This window comes from Triticum aestivum, chromosome 3D (assembly GCF_018294505.1).
Source record: "Triticum aestivum cultivar Chinese Spring chromosome 3D, IWGSC CS RefSeq v2.1, whole genome shotgun sequence".
NCBI lineage: Eukaryota > Viridiplantae > Streptophyta > Magnoliopsida > Poales > Poaceae > Triticum > Triticum aestivum.
The window spans coordinates 13818046-13836160 of NC_057802.1; the positions used below are offsets into that span (position 1 = coordinate 13818046).

Sequence of the window (18115 nt, forward strand, 5' to 3'; positions counted from 1 at the left end):
CCGGCTCGTCCGCCGCATCTTCACGCCCGCGTTTCATCGTCGATCGAAGGCAGGAGGAGGGAGGCGTAGGAAGGGAGGAGGGTGGTGAGGAAGGAGGAGAGGGTGGTGAGGTGGTGAGGAAGGAAGAGAGGGTGGTTAGGTTCGGGAGAGGACGAGGGTTTTCTACTCGATTTGGGGAAGAAATGCACTGCTCCTGCCTGTTGGAGTTACCGAGAAGCCGCGGGTGCCGATTTGACTTGACACACCCACCCGGCCGTCCCCATTGCACGTGGGGACGTGGCGGTCGTGCACGCGGTCGTGCACCTCCTGCGGTTTGCCATCAATTGCTATCGGTCTCACAAGTGGGTCCCCTTGTCATCCACACAACCGCGCCACCACATGTACCACATTTTTCTTTCTCCCCGTCTCGACCACTCCACATCTTTCTTTCTCCCCTTCTCGACCAGCGCCGCCGCCATCTCCCGACGACCCCTCTCTTCGCTGCCGGTGCGCGGCCGCCGCCAACTCCGGCAAGTACATGAGATCTCCCCTCTTCTTCCCTTCCCCAACCGCGTATCCCTACGGAGGCGGATCTGAGCCGATTGGTTTGGACTGAAACTTAGTTTTTGGATTGGATCTTGATTTGGTTTCTATGGTTTGAACCTTTGGATTCAATCCAAAAGTTGAAAACGGTTTGGACTGGGTTGGATGACGAGCATGTATAGTTCGGTTTGGTCTAGATTCTAAATGAAAATATCTGGATTGGTTTGGTTTTGATGTGTGCCGTGGATTGGACTGGTTTTAGTTTGGATGCCGAACTATTCCCAGGTTTAGATGAGACGGGCATTGCCATTGTCATTGGCATTGCTTTATTACGTAGATGATAGTAAATAGATTGATTGGCCATTGCCAATATAGGTTATCACTATGATTTATTATATGTATGATCTTTGTATTGTACTATGTACAATTCAACTTAGAGTTCAACATGTTCTGTGTAGAATGGAGGAAGCACCATGTGGACGCTGCAACTCACGGTGCCGGACCAGCCTTTCTACTGCCACGCTGTTCGGCATCTACTTCCAGCCTTCTTTTGTTGTTGCAGCGGTAACAATTTATATGAACCTTCTGACAGTACATTATTTTTTTTTGCTATTTCCACTAATGTATTGTGTCTGTTATTTGTTTTTATCTTACACAGATCGTACCATGCAATGTGAGATTGGCATTCAATGAGCTCATCGGAGACACCGTGACCTTCGACGCTCTTGGGGGCCCATACACTATGCAGGTCGAGAAGGGGCGAAAGATAACCCAGATAGGAGGAGATGATTGGGATCGTTTCATCGCCCGCATGCGTCTTAGTGGGGGTGAATTGATCAGCTTCTCCTTCAGAAGAGATAGGCCCAGGATTTCTGTTATCTATCTAAATTTGATTCCGGATAGTGAGGATGAAGTTCATGAGGAGGAAGATGGTGCTGATTCAGATGATGACGATTCAGATGATGATGAGAACCCACTTGTTGAATACCTGTATGCCCAAGGACTCAGACTGGGCGACGAGGAAATCGGCAACCTCTGGGACATGCTTCCGCTACCTAAAGACTACCTAGGGAAGCCATTCGTGACCCGCCTCACAAGGACGAATGTTAAACGGCATATCATGGTATGTTACTTAGTGTGGTAATTACATGATATGCATGCTTAGTTAGTGTAGTAGTTCATATGATATGAATGTTGTAGTACTGTGATGAGAGGCCTAGTTTAGAATTCATTTAGTGAAGAATTTTATGACATGCATGTAGTGTAGTAATATGCGATGATATGCTTAGTGTACGCAGTAATCTAATGATATGCCTAATTACTGTAGTAATTTGATGCTTGGCGTATAGTGTAGTGATGTGATGATATATATGCTCAGTGTCTTGAAGTGTATGCTTTGTTGATAATTGCACGTGACATGATCATATATCATGTCAACTGTTTTCAGAAATTACCTAAGAGGTTACTTGATAGCTGTGGCATCGACCCGGACGAAGAAGGCATGGCTGCTGGACTACGCCTTACCAGAACAGGCTCCATCACCAGCTGTGCCTATGCAGTGGACACGGACGGTCGCACTGTCTTGAGAAGGGCAGGGTGGAAGAAGTTCCTTCGTGGCAAGAATCTTCGGGTAGGACAGGCCATCCTACTCACTGTTGTGAACACCAGTCGCCATGATTTGAGGATGATGATCACCATCCACCTCATTTAGAACTTGTTATGTTAGCTCTTATTTGCGAGTACTTGTCGTGTATTACCGTACCTATATCTACTCATATCTAGGTACTATTGCTTCTGATGGATTGCAACTATTATTAACTGGTAACTAATGCTCTACTAGCTATGATTATTCCACTGTGTGATGTTTTATAGACTGTAGTGTGACATGATAACTGTTATATATGGTAGAGGCTGGTCTCTAGGACCTTGTACAATGCAAGGTGCTTAGGGATGTGCTTAGAAAAATAAAGCGGTTTTTTCGAAGCACCAGTGCCTATTTCTACAGGAGAGACGCCTAGTTAAGCGTCTACCTTGTACAAATAAGCACCGGTGTACCAGTGCCTATTTCTACAGGTGCTTATTTGTACAGGGTAGACGCTTAACTAGGCGTCTCTCCTGTACAAATAGGCACCGGTGCTTCAGAAAAACCCTGTTTATTTTTCTAAGCACCACCGTACGCATCAAGCATTGTACAAGGCTTATCATGCATCACCAAAATAGTATTAACAATTTGGAACACTAAACCAGAGTAGCAGCAAACTCTTAAGATAAACGGCAGATCAACCACCGCACAGCATAAGTTCAGACACACCATAGGACATAAGTTCAGACACACCTAACAACAAAGAAACATAGATATCATAAAAGGACACTGCGCTAGCAACTTGAAGGCAGACTTTGATCTCTTTTCATGCCGCGTAGTGGCAGTGGTAGTAGGGGTCAGCCTCCTGTGCTTCTGAAATTTCCACACCTGATTTGATGTTGTCTATTATCTTCCAAGCCTTGTAGGTGGCGTACGCATCCTTCGCTGCGTACTCGATGAGGTAGTCTGGCAGCGGGCTGATCCCCCACAGTTTATGGTCTTCGGTCCTGTTGATCTTCTTCTTCATGTTTTGGTAAAATGGGTGGATGACGCTGGCTGCAACATCAGCCAAGGAGTCGTACTGCTTCTTTCTGCAGGCATATGGAACTCTATAGTTTTTCTGAATGTCGATGTACTTTTCGGGGTTGATCTCCAAACCAGACATCTTCAGCATCTCTTTGTCATTATGAATGCTGAAACCGGCAAAGGTGAACAACTTCTTCTCCTGGAGGAAGCTCTTGAGGCGCTTGGGCCTTCAAGGGGAGAGACATATTGAAGATTAGTAGTAATTTTGAAGATTTAGGAGTTGTTTGGTTTGTGACTAAGTTTGCCAAAGATTGCCACACCTAAGGTTAGGCAAGTTTGACCAACTTAGGTGTGTGTTTGGTTCAAACCACACCTTAGGCAAGCCACACTTGGGTCCCACATGGCATACACACAAAAAGTGTGGCAAGATTCCCTTAGGCTTGCCAACTTGTGGCCCTCATTTTGATGAACTAACCTTAGGCAAACTTGGCAAAAAATTGTGGCAAAGTGTGACAATGCTAGTGCTAGAACCAAACAATACGAGTGATGAATGCATGAAGTACATGATGTTATTTCTCTTTTTGGATCATACAGTTGAAAATAACACTACAGCAAACTACTTCACTACATCAACTTCAGTAACAACTTTTAATACATCTAGTCCAGTGCATCCACACCGGTAGACACAACACTAATGCATCAATATCAGAAACTACACTAGTATATCAGAAAGTACACTAGTAGACACAACACTAATACATCTAGTCCAGTGCATCAACTTCAGAAAATAACACTAATGCATCCACACCGGTAGACACAACACTAATGCATCAAGATCAGAAACTACACTAGTATATCAAGTTTGGTGATTAATCTGGTGCAAGATTTTAAGATACTAATCCAGTGCATCAGGGTAAAAATCTATGCCAGTGCATGTACTTGAGAAACCACACTAGTGCGTCCACTTCACAATCTACACTAGTACATGTAGTTGAGAAACTAGGGTATATGAGTAGGATGGCTCACCATTTTGTGGCCGCAGCGATGTGGTACACCAGGCAGAGTTCCTCCACGCATAACTACAGAACTGCTGCGTACTGCGGAGGTTCATCATCCCTGGTATACTCCACATCAACGCCGACGAATCTAGGATACATGCCGGCGGCTTTCATGAAGAGCCTCGTGAGCATTTCGTCGGCAGTGTCTGGATTGCTGGTGCAGACGACCTCCATCGTCTCTTTGCCGTGGAGTTCCACCTTGTCAAGTTTGGTGGTGTAGTCGCGCTTCTCACCGGGGACCTGAACGTCTTCTTCCTTGATGCTCTGCTCTTCCTTGATGCTCTGGTCGGACGTCTCGCCACACCGACGCTTGGTAGACGGCTCCTCCGCCATTGCATTTCTCCAGCGACGGCGGTTTTGAGACAAAGACGGTGGTTGCAGTTTGTGGAGTAGATGGACGTGGTTCGCACAATGAGGGAGGAATGGAGGAGAAGGTGCCTTTTTGAGTTCTGGGGGAGGCGGTTCGTCGCGTGAGGGAGGCGCTCGTCGTTATCGTGATCGTGGGGGTCGTGGGGCTCGTGCTGTTTGTGTTCCATTCTGTAACCACCCACGGGCCTGCATCGTGGCCCATATCACTGGGTTTGTAGTCGTATGCAGGCTGTGGTGTGTGAGAAAACTCATGTTAGGTAGGTGGGCTTTTCTCCTCCTTCACCCGACGGCCGTGATGTAAACATGAGAAGCAAGTTTGCTAAGGTTGTAAACGGACCCAATATTTTTCTACATCTTTGTATCAACATGAAAAGCAATCATGACTGGTTTGCTAAGGTTGTCGGCATTTGTATGGATTTTCTAAGGTTTTTGCAACGATAAAATGCTTAAAACACTTCTGACATGTTGTGATGTTTTCGGTATTTAGTGGTCTACTCGCTGGGATTATTCCATTGTGTGATGTTTTGTACGTGCCAGGTTGTAGTATGAAATGCTAACTGTTCTATATGGTAGTGGTTGGTCTCTAATTGGACCGACATGTTGAACTAGTATCAATGGTAGAGGCGTTTCGTTGTGCACCACATCCAACAGTTCACATAATTAATTATCCAAAGATTAAGGTATCAAACCCTTGGTCATACAAAGCAACATTTCGTTCCTAAATATTAAGGTACTTCGACATTCAAACTAACTAATACTACAAATTCGAAGGAACTACTTAATACATTAACAGCACATAGGGAAGTTGCCCTGGTCCAACGGCTTGAGAAAGGACGAACAAAAGCTGAAAGAAGAAGGATCAGCCAGTAGCAGCACCATCAGCCTCCCAGCCTCAAAACTTCAGCCAGCCTGGTGAACTCCAGGTTTTTTCCTGCAAAACACACCTGGGATGTTGGAGGCAAGAAAATAAATTTGCCAGGGGTCTTGTCATGGCAGCTAATCGCACGGAATGCTAGTACAAATGATGGAGAACAAAACATCCAACATGAGCAAATTCATAGGAGTTCTAGATCCATGGATACCATCAAGAAAAAAATGCTCAGTTCTAATTCAGACACAACACTTGGTGAAAACATGCATATTCATATCAGCAACATTGATATGGCATCGGAGTACTACCCAGTACTTCGTATTTGTCTGCCGTTAGATCGACATCAACGAACGGTTCTAAAAAGCCCAACCACTCTAAAACATGAGTAAGCCAACATCCCTACAAAAATTATTTCACTGCTTATGTCTATTTTTTTGCTGAATCATTAGGAAGCCCTAAATATTTGGATGCAAGATCACCGACATGGCACTACTGAAATATTTCAGTGTCTACATCTCTGTACTGAAAGTGCACTACTGAAATATTTCAGTGGCTACGTGTGTGTGTGCTGAAACAGCTCCACTGAAATATTTCAGTTGCTACATGCGTGTACTGAAACAGCACCACTGAAATATTTCATTTTGTACGTGCGTGTACTGAAAGTGAACCACTGAAATATTTCAGTGGGTACGTGCATGTACTAAAAGTGCACCACCGAAATATTTCAGAGGCTACGTGCTTGTACTGAAACAGCACCACCAAAATATTTCAGTGGCTACGCGTGTGTACTGAAACTGCTACACCGAAATATTTCTGGGGTTGCGTGCGTGTACTGAAACTGCAGTACTGAAATATTCAGTGTCTACCCGTGTGTACTGAAATTGCATTGCACTACTGAAATTTTTCAGTGTGTACCCGTGTGTACTGCAATTGCACTACTCAAATATTTCAGTGTGAACCTGTCAGTACTGAAATATTTCAATGCCTACAACTATCTACTAAACTTGCAGTATTGAAATATTTCAGTGTCAACCCAGAGTCTATCACTCTAAACTGTGTACTGAACTTTTCTGGAGGCACTACTTGCAGCCAAAATATTGCAAGTTCAATTTACACAGATTGCATCACGTAATTTGAACACAACTCTTGAGGTGAGAGACAAAATTTCCTATCATGGATACAACTCCAGCACATCAAAACGTAGCAAGTAAACATAGCAATGCTATATGCCTAGACTCATTACAGCCTCGTCGATCAAACTAAGCTGCCATCCAGAGGCTACGGATTCAAGTACACAGGTAGCAAGAACATATTGCAGAGAATCAAATTAAGCAAGTGGCAAGTAATGATGAATGAAATTCAGCAATCTTACCCTAAACATAGCTACGGCCGCCGTTCAGACGAGGAGAGCGGCGAGGGAAGCGTGGAGAACGGCGGGGAAGCGATGTCGCGACCACTGTCCTCCTCCTCTTGCGCTTCGGAGTCATCTCCGACTCGGTTGGAGGCTCCACAATCTGCAACGGCACCTCGTGCACCGTGGGTTCCTGATCCAGTGGATGCTCTACCCTGGATCTGAACGCCCACCACCTACGCCTGGTCCACGGGCTGGACGAATCGGCCTGCTCCATCGCCCAGAGGAGGATCTCGACCTTGTGCATCGGTGGTGCGGGTGGGGGGGGGAAAGCTTTGCCCTCTCCCTCCTCGTCATTTGCTTCAAAGTGGCCATTGCCGTCCAGTTCATCTGCAATATGTTGTGAAACCAAGAACGGATCTCCGTCAACCTGGACATCTTGACCTGGTCGCCGCCGGCGATCTCCATGAAGTCGGTGTTTTCGCCGCCGACGATCTCCACGAAGTCGGCGTTCTCGCCGCCGCCGATGTGCTCGATCTGCTGCTCCATCGAGGATCTTGCGTGGATGGAAGAGGGGGGTGGATGTGGAAGATGAGAAGAGCAAAGTTGCGGCCGCGAGAAGGAGAAGGCTAGGAGATGGCCGCGGTTGCAATGGTGATGGAAGAGGGGAAGGAGCACGGCGGCGGCTTTGCATTGGACGAGAGGGGCGGCGGTTTTGCATTGGACGAGAGGGCCCCACCTTGTCATATATTTCCTAGGACTAAAATGCCCCTAGACTAATAATACTTTCGAGTACTTTCATACGCGTACTTTCGAGTACTACGTATGTATGCGCCGTTAGATCGAGACAAACGAACGGCTCCAAAAAAGCCAACTACTGTAAAACTTGTATTAAAATATTTCCAAAATAATGGTTAGTTCGATCGACAGCTAACAGCTGCATGCCTGATACGACATGTTGTAATATAAAAACTGAGGTAGTTGATGTTTCGCGTGAAGCCGGTGTTCTCCGAAAATACGCTGCATATACATCAGAATATCTACAGCCAAGTTTGAAAACTGATGACACATATGTACCGAAGTATATGAACATGGATCAAGAATTTGCTAGTAAATGTACAGTGAAACTTGAATGCAAATGCGTACAGCCATGGACGCATGAGAAGCATGAAGCCTGGGTCAGTCACGTTGATGGATATAGTCTTGAAGAGGTCCTGTTTTTGAACTACGGGAAAGTCACGTTCGTTCAAAGAGAATAGGAGGAGGCTTTACTTATTTTTATTTCTGCCACACCGAGAGTTTGCAGGACGGAGGGCTTGTAAATTGTTACTCCCTCCGTTCCATAATGTAAGACCTTTTTTAACACTACACTAGAGTGAAAAAATGTCTTTTTTGTCCAACTTGGGCTGGGGTCCACCTTCATCAAATCAGATTAACATGGCGCACCGGATTTTAGTTTATATAATTAAATTCAGCCGAGATGTAAAAGGCAGAGTTAGCTATTATATATGTTTTCGTGCTTACATATGTTTTCGTGCTTTCTAAGTCCAGGTCTAGTTAGCTATTATATAAAGCCAGGTGCGGCCATGTAATACATAAATTATATTTTTATGAATAGAAACAATGTGTTTTTAGGATAAAAGACCCGTATCGAGTTTTGAACGAAGCTGTCTAAAAAGCCTTAAGTTTTAGAGAAATCTTTAGAAAACCTCTGTATTGAGATTTCTTTCGAGGAACTTGTTTTGCGCATGAGTACCATCGTCGAGATTGGTTTTCTCGTGCTGAGCCGCAGGGTACAAACCCTCTATTTCGTGTGCATCACGTGCGCAGACAAAACGTTACTGCCACAAAAGATGAAGTGTTGTGAAAGATAGGACCGCGGCAACAGATCGCATCTCGCCGGCGAGGTTCGGTCTACATCAATGCCCGGCAAGATTGAAGAATCTCTGGCGAGAAACAGACACACGATCAGACAATCCCATGTTGACAACCGACGCAGTGGCAGTAGAAATGTTCAGAACAGCTATCTCGAAGTTTTTGCTTGAAGGCATGAGAATATAATTACTGTGAAACGAGTCAACAAGGATGAATCATGAACCTGTACAAATGTAGACAATATTGGGCCCAAAGGTGGCCAATTTGGTAAGAGGGAAACTCAACATGGCTCTTTGCTCTATGCTATGTTCTCTAGCTATCCTACCTGTTGTGTAGGGCGTCGGGGCAGCTCGGGACCGGCCGCTTGTTGTCGGTGAGCCCCACGGCAGCAGGCGTGGACGACGGCGAGCTCGCCGCAGCAACCACTTCGGGTACCGGCCGTGAGCCGACGTCGTACGCCACGGATTCCGCAACTCCCAGACGGCGGGCCGGCGCCGCAGCAGCGGCTAGAAGAAGAACGTCGCTGCCGCCCACCAGGTACATGATGACGACGAGCACGAGCAGCCGGTGGTGGTTGCAGCGCGGGAGTGCGGCCGCCCCCGCTTGGGCTCCTCTCCCTCCTCCCCGACTTCCACACGGAGGCTGCGCCGGTTGCATCGACGAGTGCTCGACGCACGCCAGCGGGTTGCTGGCGGAGGGGCGCGCGGCACAGGAAAGGAGACAGAGCGGGGGTAGCCTTCTTGCAGGTTGTGTGCTTGATTGACGAAGCAGAGCAGGTTAATTAGCCGTTCCGTGTTTCAGCGCCGGTGCTAATAATGCGAGTGGGAGCGGGAATCATGCATGGGGGTGCTGCCTCTCTGAAAGTTCAACGACAGTCGAGAGTCCCCAGTGACTCTCAACCGCGCGTCAAACAGAAAATACACTACGTGCATGATAGTGAGTGGAAAACAGCGTGTTGTTTCTACTGGATCGAGGCAGAGGAATCTAGGAGAAGAAACACAAACACATCGCTACCGTGGACTGCCCTACTTATACTTGTTAATTAGTCTCTGACAGTCCGAGCACTACGTATGACTAGTCAAATCCAGTTAAGTAATCACCGCCGTGATACGGATCTAGCGTGTACGTGCATGCATGGCGGACGGCACGGTACACGGCGCCGCGTCCGGGGCCGACGCTCGCGTACGGCCTCCGCCCAAGCCGGGGGTCTGCCCTCCCCTTGCTTCGTACGCCTCCCACCGGCGACTGCGAGCTGGCTGTCGTGTACCGTCTCAAGACGCGCCGCCCAACACGCTAGCCGAGAGAGACGGTGGGTTTCCACTGACGCCAAGGTGTTTCTTCAGTGATCTGCTTTACAGGTCGATTTTCTTGGCTCTTCCCCTGGCTGCACATCCATTACAGGTTGCGTTTCTTGGCTCTTCCCCTGGCTGCACGGCCCTTTTATATAGGTCCAACGCTTTTACGCCTGGGTAACGTCCTTTTTTTTTGCCTGTCGTGTCGTGTCACCGCTCCCACATAACACCCAGTGCGCATGCGTCGCAACAACTTGTACCACATGCACCCACACACCTTGGGTAGGTAATGTGTGCATATATGGAGTTGACGTGTCTCTCGGCTGGGATAATGGCATGAAGGCATCTTCAACGGAAAGTCATAACGGGCTTTTTCGTTACGGGAGGAATTTTTAAGGGCATTTTGAATGCTATCTTTCAAACGAACGTCCCCATTTGTCCATGGACATATTCGGGCGTGTCCGTGGACAGTCGCATGGGCTTTGCTCATCTAAGACTTTCATCTAAAAAAAATTTAATCGTCCGCGCCGTTTCGCTTTTCCCTTGTTCATTTTCTCTTTGAACATTGAAATACTTAAAGATAAAGATTACCATGCAACAACAATGCCAACATACTCCCTCCTTCCCGGTTTAAAGGGCACATCTAAAAAAATTCATATTTTCATTATATTAGGCTCATTTTGAGTCCAATTGAGTAAAAGTGCTTCGAGTCCCATGCCACATTTAATTCATAGAGATAAGAGAGAGGAAATTAGTGATCATGCATGCATCTTATTATACATGCACTATGCAAGTCCAATGAGAGGGAGGGTGCTACACTTTATTACTTTGGGAATTGAATATGTGAGAAATATTTCATTGAGCAGTTTTGTATACATAAAACTCGTGTCATCCACTCATAATCTACGTTGGTTGATGAGATTCCCAATTTGAGCCCTCTAAACCGGAGAGGTGGGAATAAATATTACAATCAAAACATATAATTTTTAAATAATATAGCCCAAATTTAAATTTAATTTATTCGACCATGTGTTTTAATTGTTTACATAAAATATTCAAAAATGCTCCTCTAAATCATCTGGAGCTTGTACCAGTTTCTCGTTTGTGAATCTGATGATGCATCTCGAGAAAATTTTCAAACATTGCCACCTCTTGTTCTGGAAGCTGGACAGGTTTACCCATCCATTCAAAATCATAAACATTCTGAATTTTCTCACGCTCGTCCTTCACAATCACTTTATGCGTGATCACAGAATGTCTCTAGATCCCATTGTTTAGCATGTGCAAAGAATTGCAAAACATGCTTGAAACGCTTCAATGCCCTCCCACATAATTTCTAGCACCTTCTTGTCTTTTAGAAAAGTAAGGTTTTTTTAATTACCTATAGGATTGGAGATGGTTTTGGCCAACACCGCCCACAATGTATAGATATTTATTAGATGTGTATAAGATATAGATTTCTTTTGAGATAATGAAGATAATAAAAGTGGTGCGAACACATGACATGCAATATATTAATAAACTTAGTAGCATAAATTAGTTTTTCAAAGCGTGGAAAATTCCAGGTTAATTGACAGAAAGATTTTTCACACAAACTAAATTGTAGGGGAAAAACTAAGATGGAACTTCTGATGCAAACTACAAGTTAAATTTCTACATAAATGTATTTGAAACAATAGAATATTGTAACAAAAATGATATTATGTAATGTTTAGCAGCATTCAATTGTTTAAGTTTAATATCAAAATGTATTAGTTGATTTCTATTATGGTTATACAATGAGCTAAGTAAAAGTAAAATAGTTTAGTACACATAAGTGAAATTTTCTACCCCCTTGGCAAATCCTTAAAAGTGTTATTTAGTTTTGCCCTTGTCAGCGAAGAAAAATAATAACTGCAATCTGAAATATGAACAACAAGGACAAAACCAAAAAAATCATGATGTTTTGTGGAATGAGCAGATCCAACTTACTTTCAACCTTGACATGCACCACATACTTGCTTAAGTCTGTCATCCTTGACACTCTAAATGTGCCTTTTTGTTAATTTTGTTAAGATTCTTCATGTCTACACAACTAACTCTCTGATCCCAAAGTCAAACTAAAGATTTTGATTGTCTTTATAGTATTTGAAAAGATGATGTCTCTTTTAGGTGTAGCATGAGGATAAAAAGGAAAAAAAGGAATATAGTTTTTCTCCAAATTTTAGGAGATTGTAGTCTTGATTCCAATATGAATCTTCTCCACAAGATGAGGTCTTCATAATCCAATAGATTGTTATTCACAAGAGGGGGGCCTTGATCGCATTGTAGTTTTTCTCCAAATCTTAGGAGATGGTAGTCTTGATTGTTATTCACCTGAGAGATCCACATTGGGAAGTAGATTGAGGAAGATCTCTTTGGTTTAGGATATTTGGTAACACGAGTACAATTTACATAGGTCTACTTGAAGAGTTGAGGAAATGATGAACATACATGGGCCGAGCTCGTAACTCCTGCTCAGAGGAAAGTACAAAAATCGATGCCAAGCATGGGCTTAAAATTTGGGGTTTCGAAAAGAGAAAACTGTATCCAAATGTAAGTTAAGAGTTCCGGGCTCAAGATCTAGGGCATCCAGAAAGTGTGGGGTTGCTGCATTTGCCTTGGAGACTCCACCCTCATGCGCTTATTATTCATTGTACATTTTTCCTTTGCTTTCATTTTTCCCCCTTGGATGTCGTAACAGCTGTCGCACCTATGACCCCCTCCTTTGCAAGTACATCGTTCAACTCAAAACTAAATGTGCACAAGGTGGGAGTGTCAAGAAGTATACCATCCTCATAGGTATGAACTTGACAAGATGTTTTTGTTTTTACTTCGATTGAAGCGTACTCCTACGACAAGGCACTAGTTGATTGTGTTGAAGTTCTTGTCAACATCGTGCTCAAAGAAACAACTGAGTTGCCTTGTAAAAAAGAGAAAATAAACAAGCTAGGAAATGCCCAAGCTAGGTGTATTCTATGGTCATGCCAAAACATATGATGCGTAACACTTTACTAACTCATTTGCTCTCTTCTTGTATATGCAACTATATTCTGAACTCATTTTTTCTTCCTGCGGATTATGCAAACAGATGGTAACACCATGTTGTACTCTAAGGTACTATTATAACTCATATTTGGTGGTTTGTGCTTATCTACAAAATTTAACCATGTGTAACTATATAGGATATTTATTTTTACCCAATTGTGTAGGTGTCTGGTATTTGTATTCAAATGTCATTCAAGAACAGCGGGAATGTAGATCCCAACAAAACAACAACTGGAACTCAAGTGACCAAGCATCAGACTGGTTGTAGTACTTTAGACGGTGCACTAAGGAATACAATGAAGACAAAGAGAGTTTCTGAGACAACAAGCATGAGAAAAGATACTAAAGAAATCTCTGCTACAACCGGAAACAACATGCTTAGGAATTAGGGCAGGGAAACTTGAAAAGATGGTCATAGGTGAGTTGTACATGCCTTTTCCTGTAGCTAATTAGAGCAAGAGGTTTCTTCTGCTTACATCTGGCATGCCTGGTGAAGATTCACTAAATAGGATCTTTCCTACTCCTTTTTTCTTGCATGCATGTCGTTGTAGCCTGTAACAGTGATGAGAACATTCTTTGCTCTTCTAGAAGCCTAAAATTGCTGGTACACCGCTGAAGGTTGAAGTTGAAGGTGACAGGCCGCTGATTGGTTTGCCCTTGTGTGTGTTTGTTTATGATTGATTGCATCAAGCTGGAACACTTCTTCATATTGTTGTCAAAACAGTATGCAGTGTACCTGTGTGATTGTGGTTGATACTTTGATGTCATTTCTGAATTTGTGAAGATATTCTGATGGTGATGCTTTACATTATTCACGTGCACGGTGATACTTCTAGCCGATGCAAGCCTCTCAATCTTGTTTTACTGTTGTATTTGTGTTTTTACAGAGCTAGATGCAAATTATTGAGCTTGCTGTAATAGTGGTTAGGGATGAAAACGGCGCGGAAATGGACGGAACTGGGTGCTGCCATATTTTTTTTCATATTTTTTTGCAGAAGCGGAAACGAATACAGAAACCCCGGAAATGAATACGGAAACAAATAGTACCAGAAACAAATCCGGAGCGAATGCAGAGCGGACACGGAAACAAAACTGTGTGTTGACCGGAACTTAAAGCCCCCTTGAATCCTGGAGAAATACAGACAAAAAACTAACAAATTGATGGAATTGTTAACATGGCTACAAAATAATAATATGGTTGTGTTGGTAACACAGGGTAGTATTGTAGTAGTACATGACAATTCCGTATAGGGTCTAGCTGAGTATGTGTGTGGTAGTAAAAGCCGGTACTCAAATGATACATTTTGCTCATTCTATTCATTGTGTCATTGCGTATTGTTTGGTAGTTGGGCTACAAAGCAGCCATGGACCTATAGTAGAAACGGAAATTCCATATTAACTTTCCGTTTCCACGTGTGTTCCACCGGAAAACTCCATTCCGTTTTTGTTTCCGTTTCCGCATAAAAAGTTCCATTTCCTTTTCAGTTTTGCAAATTTCCATTTCCGTTTTCATATTTCCTCTCCGTTTTCATTTTTCCTCCGGAAAAGCGGAAACTTTCCACTCCATTTTCATCCCTAATAGTGGTTTTTATCATATTCTTATATGCATATGCAAAGTTTGTGACATTCTTATGTGCCTCGGAAACATTTTGGGGGCAATACAAAAGACGCCGTATAATGGTTTAGAGGCAATCATAAGAAAGGCCACAAAAATGTTTCGAAGGTAGTATGAAATATGCAAGGCACAATTTTAGAGGCAGTATGAAAAATGCTACAAATAGTCGTTGGAGGCATTCCGGAAAATTGCATTAAATTGAGCTTGTTAGCGTTTTAAAAATTGCCTGTGTGTTGATCATTTTAGGCGTTCTGGAAAAATGCCTCAAATTGAGCTTGCTGGCATTTCAAAAATGCCTTTGTGTCAATCTTTTGAGTTGTTTTGGAAAAATGCCTTAAAAGACCTTTCCCTTCGTGACCATGTCTAGTATATTTCGAAAATGCCTTATTTTCTCTATGCTGGCATTATGTGGGCCTTTTGAGGAATTTTAAAGTGCCAGCTATTGACGTACGTGTGTGATTGTTGCTTTGCAGGATTTATAAGTCCTCTTTTGATTATTTAAGAGAAGACTTTGACTAACACTTACTATATTAATATGTAACTAATCCAAGCTTTAAAAAGTGATCTACTCATGTAATAAGTATTAGAAAGATGAATCTACTTGTATTTCACTTACCTTAGTCTCAACCAATCAAATTACCTTGTATATTTCAACTGAGAAAATAATTCATCAAAGTATGTTATATCTAGCCCCCCTCAATAAAATATATTACTCTTAATTCGATCGACAGCTCACAGATGCATACCCGGCGAGATTCAAGAATCTCTTGGCTAAAAACAGACACATGCTCAGACAATCCCATGTTCACAACCGAGAACCGAATCAGTGGAACCATATATAATTGTTGAGAACCTATCTCGAACTTTTTACTTGAAGGCACAATATATAATTACCGTGAATCCAGTAACTAGTCAGAATCATAGTATATAGTCCTATAAGAACGAGAACAAGATGAATCTGTACAAATCGAGACATTATTGTGCGCCGGCAAGACCAAACATGGCTCTTCTAGCTATTTTGAGCTATCGTATCGATCCTACCTGTTGTGGAGGGCGTCGGGGCAGCTCGGTACCGGCCGCTTGTCGTCGGCGAACCTCACGGCTGAAGGCGTCGACGAGGGCGAGCCCGCCGCAGCAACCACTTCCGGTACCGGCCGTGAGCCGACGTCGTACGCCACGGATGCCTCTGCTCCCAGACGGCGGACCGGCGCCGCGGCGGCTAGAAGAAGAACGTCGCTGCCGCCCAGCAGGTACACGATGACGACGAGCACGAGCAGCCGATGGTGGTTGCAGCGTGGGAGTGTCGCCGCCCGCGACGGGGCTCCTCTCCCTCCTCTCCGGCTGCCACACGGAGGCTGCGCCGGTTGCATCGACGGATGGCTGGTGATGGGTTGGCGTGGGAGAAGCGGACGCGGAGAAAGCGGGGGTCTTCTTGGTTTTGGTTGTGCTGTGTGTTTGATTGACGAAGCAGAGTAGGTTAAGTTAGCCGTCCCGTGTTTCCGCGCCGGAACAAATAGTGGGCGTGGGAGCGGGAAGCTGTAGCGGGAATCAAGGAGCACTGCCTCTCTGAAAGTTCAACAAGCCTCGGTCGAGTCTCCACTCAGTCGTCAAACAGAAAATACTCGTAATAGTACGTAGCACTGAACATGAGTGGTAGTGACTAGTGAGTGGACCTAGCGTTAGACGGACCCTGAACATCTAGTCATGGTAGTGAGTGGAAAACAGCGACTCCGTTTCTACTGGATCGAGGTAGAAGAATCTATCTACAAGAGGTAATGAAGAAACACATCGCTACCGCTTGTTAATTACTCTCTGACAGTAGTATAGTAGTACGTAGTATCACCTATGACTAGTCAAGCGCAGTTAAGTAATCACCGCTGTCGAAAGGATCTAGGGTGCATGTACATGCATGGCGCGGTACACGGCGCCGCGTCCGGGGCCGACGCTCGCGTACGGCCTCCGCCCAAGCCGGGGGTCTGCCCTGGCTTCGTACGCCTCCGTGATTTCCTGCGATCACCCACCGGCGAGCTGGCTGTCGCGTACCGTCTCAAGAAGCGCCGCCCAACACGCTAGCCAAGTCCAAGGTGTTTCCTCAGCAGGTAGAAGTGGTAGCTAGTACTGCTGTCTGCTGACCGACCAATGATCTGCGTTACAGGTTGCGTTTCTTGGCTCTTCCCCTGGCAGCACATCCATTACAGGTTGCGTCCCTTGGCTCTTCCCCTGGCTACGCATCCATTTTATATAGCTCCGTCTAACGTCTAACGCTTGGATCCTAGCGTAACGTCCTTTCTTTTCCTTTGTGTCTTGTCTCTGCCACCACATAACACCCGGTTGCTTGCAGCATGCCCAACACGTCGCAACAACTTGTGCCACATGCACACATACAGCTTTGATTGGGTAGGGCCGGGGGTGGGCTGTGTGTACATCAGTACATCCATGGAGTTGATGTCACCAGTAGAAAAAGGGACATTTGTCCTGGTTCGTAAGGTTCATTTGTCCCGGTTGGGGAGTCGGGACTAAAAAGTCGGTACTAAAGCCATATACCTTTAGTCCCGGTTCTTACACCAACCGGGACGGATGGGCCGCAGCGGCTCCACGTGGCCGTTGCGGCGAGCCCAGGCAGGAGGGCCTTTGGTCCCGGTTGGTGTTGGTAGCACCAACCGGGACCAAAAGGCATCCACGCGTCAACAGCTGGCAGGAGCTGAGTTTTTTTTGAAAGAGGGTGGTTTAGGGGTTTTGGGGGGTTTATTTAGGGTGTTAGCTAGCTAATAGAGAGAAGTGTCCTCTCTTATCTCCGTGCTTGGTCGACGCTACGTACTATAGTATAGAGAGGCCCTCGACACGCTAGCTAGTAAGCAAATGAAGGAAACCATTAAGTACAGAAGTTCGTGATGAACATATGCATACCGAGAGAAGTGATATCGACCTCTCCTTCTCCGAGAGATTGGGCGAACAACAAGTTTTTGTATATCTATCCGAACGCTACTGGCTACATATATACAATATTAAGATCTCTTACAATATAATCTCCTAATTATATATGAACTCAGCTGCAACATGGTATTCTCCGGCTTTATTGATGACGTGGTCAAGAAAGAATCCCGCCAATTCCTCTTGAATTGCTTTCATGCGATCTTGTGGTAGGAGTTCATTCCACATCTGCCACGTCTAATTTGAAGAAGGGGGTTAATACATATGTATGAATGAAACTCAACAGAAATGATGGTCTAATAAAATGAAATTGTGAATATTATTGCTTACGCACCTCATATTGGCTTTTAGAGTAGCCCCGCTTATTTTTGCAAGTCGTGTTGTAGATGAACTCGCACACGTAGTATCCACAGTAATCATTCCCTTGTTCCTGCCACAAGCACTTTACGAGAAATAGAGGTCAATCAAACTGATAATGAAAGCATTATAAATGGCATTGATGAAAGTAGCTAGAATCAACGGGAGATGCGCCGAACTAGCTAGCTAGTAGTACTTAC

The 18115-nt window shown here is 44.6% G+C and overlaps 2 protein-coding genes across 2 annotated transcripts; both read right to left on the reverse strand.

Moving 5' to 3' along the window:
* Positions 1 to 8834: 8834 nt before the first annotated feature.
* LOC123073782 (uncharacterized) lies at positions 8835 to 9560 on the reverse strand. The gene has a single exon (XM_044496819.1). The coding sequence runs from the start codon at positions 9309 to 9311 to the stop codon at positions 8976 to 8978; it is 336 nt and encodes a 111-aa protein (XP_044352754.1). The 5' UTR covers positions 9312 to 9560; the 3' UTR covers positions 8835 to 8975.
* Positions 9561 to 15303: 5743 nt separating this feature from the next.
* On the reverse strand, positions 15304 to 16132 carry LOC123073784 (uncharacterized). The gene has a single exon (XM_044496820.1). It carries the CDS (start codon positions 15995 to 15997, stop codon positions 15665 to 15667), a length of 333 nt encoding a protein of 110 aa, XP_044352755.1. The 5' UTR covers positions 15998 to 16132; the 3' UTR covers positions 15304 to 15664.
* Between the last annotated feature and the right edge of the window lie 1983 nt (positions 16133 to 18115).

Coding starts and splice junctions, on each gene's coding strand:
- LOC123073782 (XM_044496819.1), bottom strand. CDS start 9,311: ATGCAACCGGCGCAGCCTCCGTGTGGAAGTCGGGGAGGAGGGAGAGGA.
- LOC123073784 (XM_044496820.1), bottom strand. CDS start 15,997: ATGCAACCGGCGCAGCCTCCGTGTGGCAGCCGGAGAGGAGGGAGAGGA.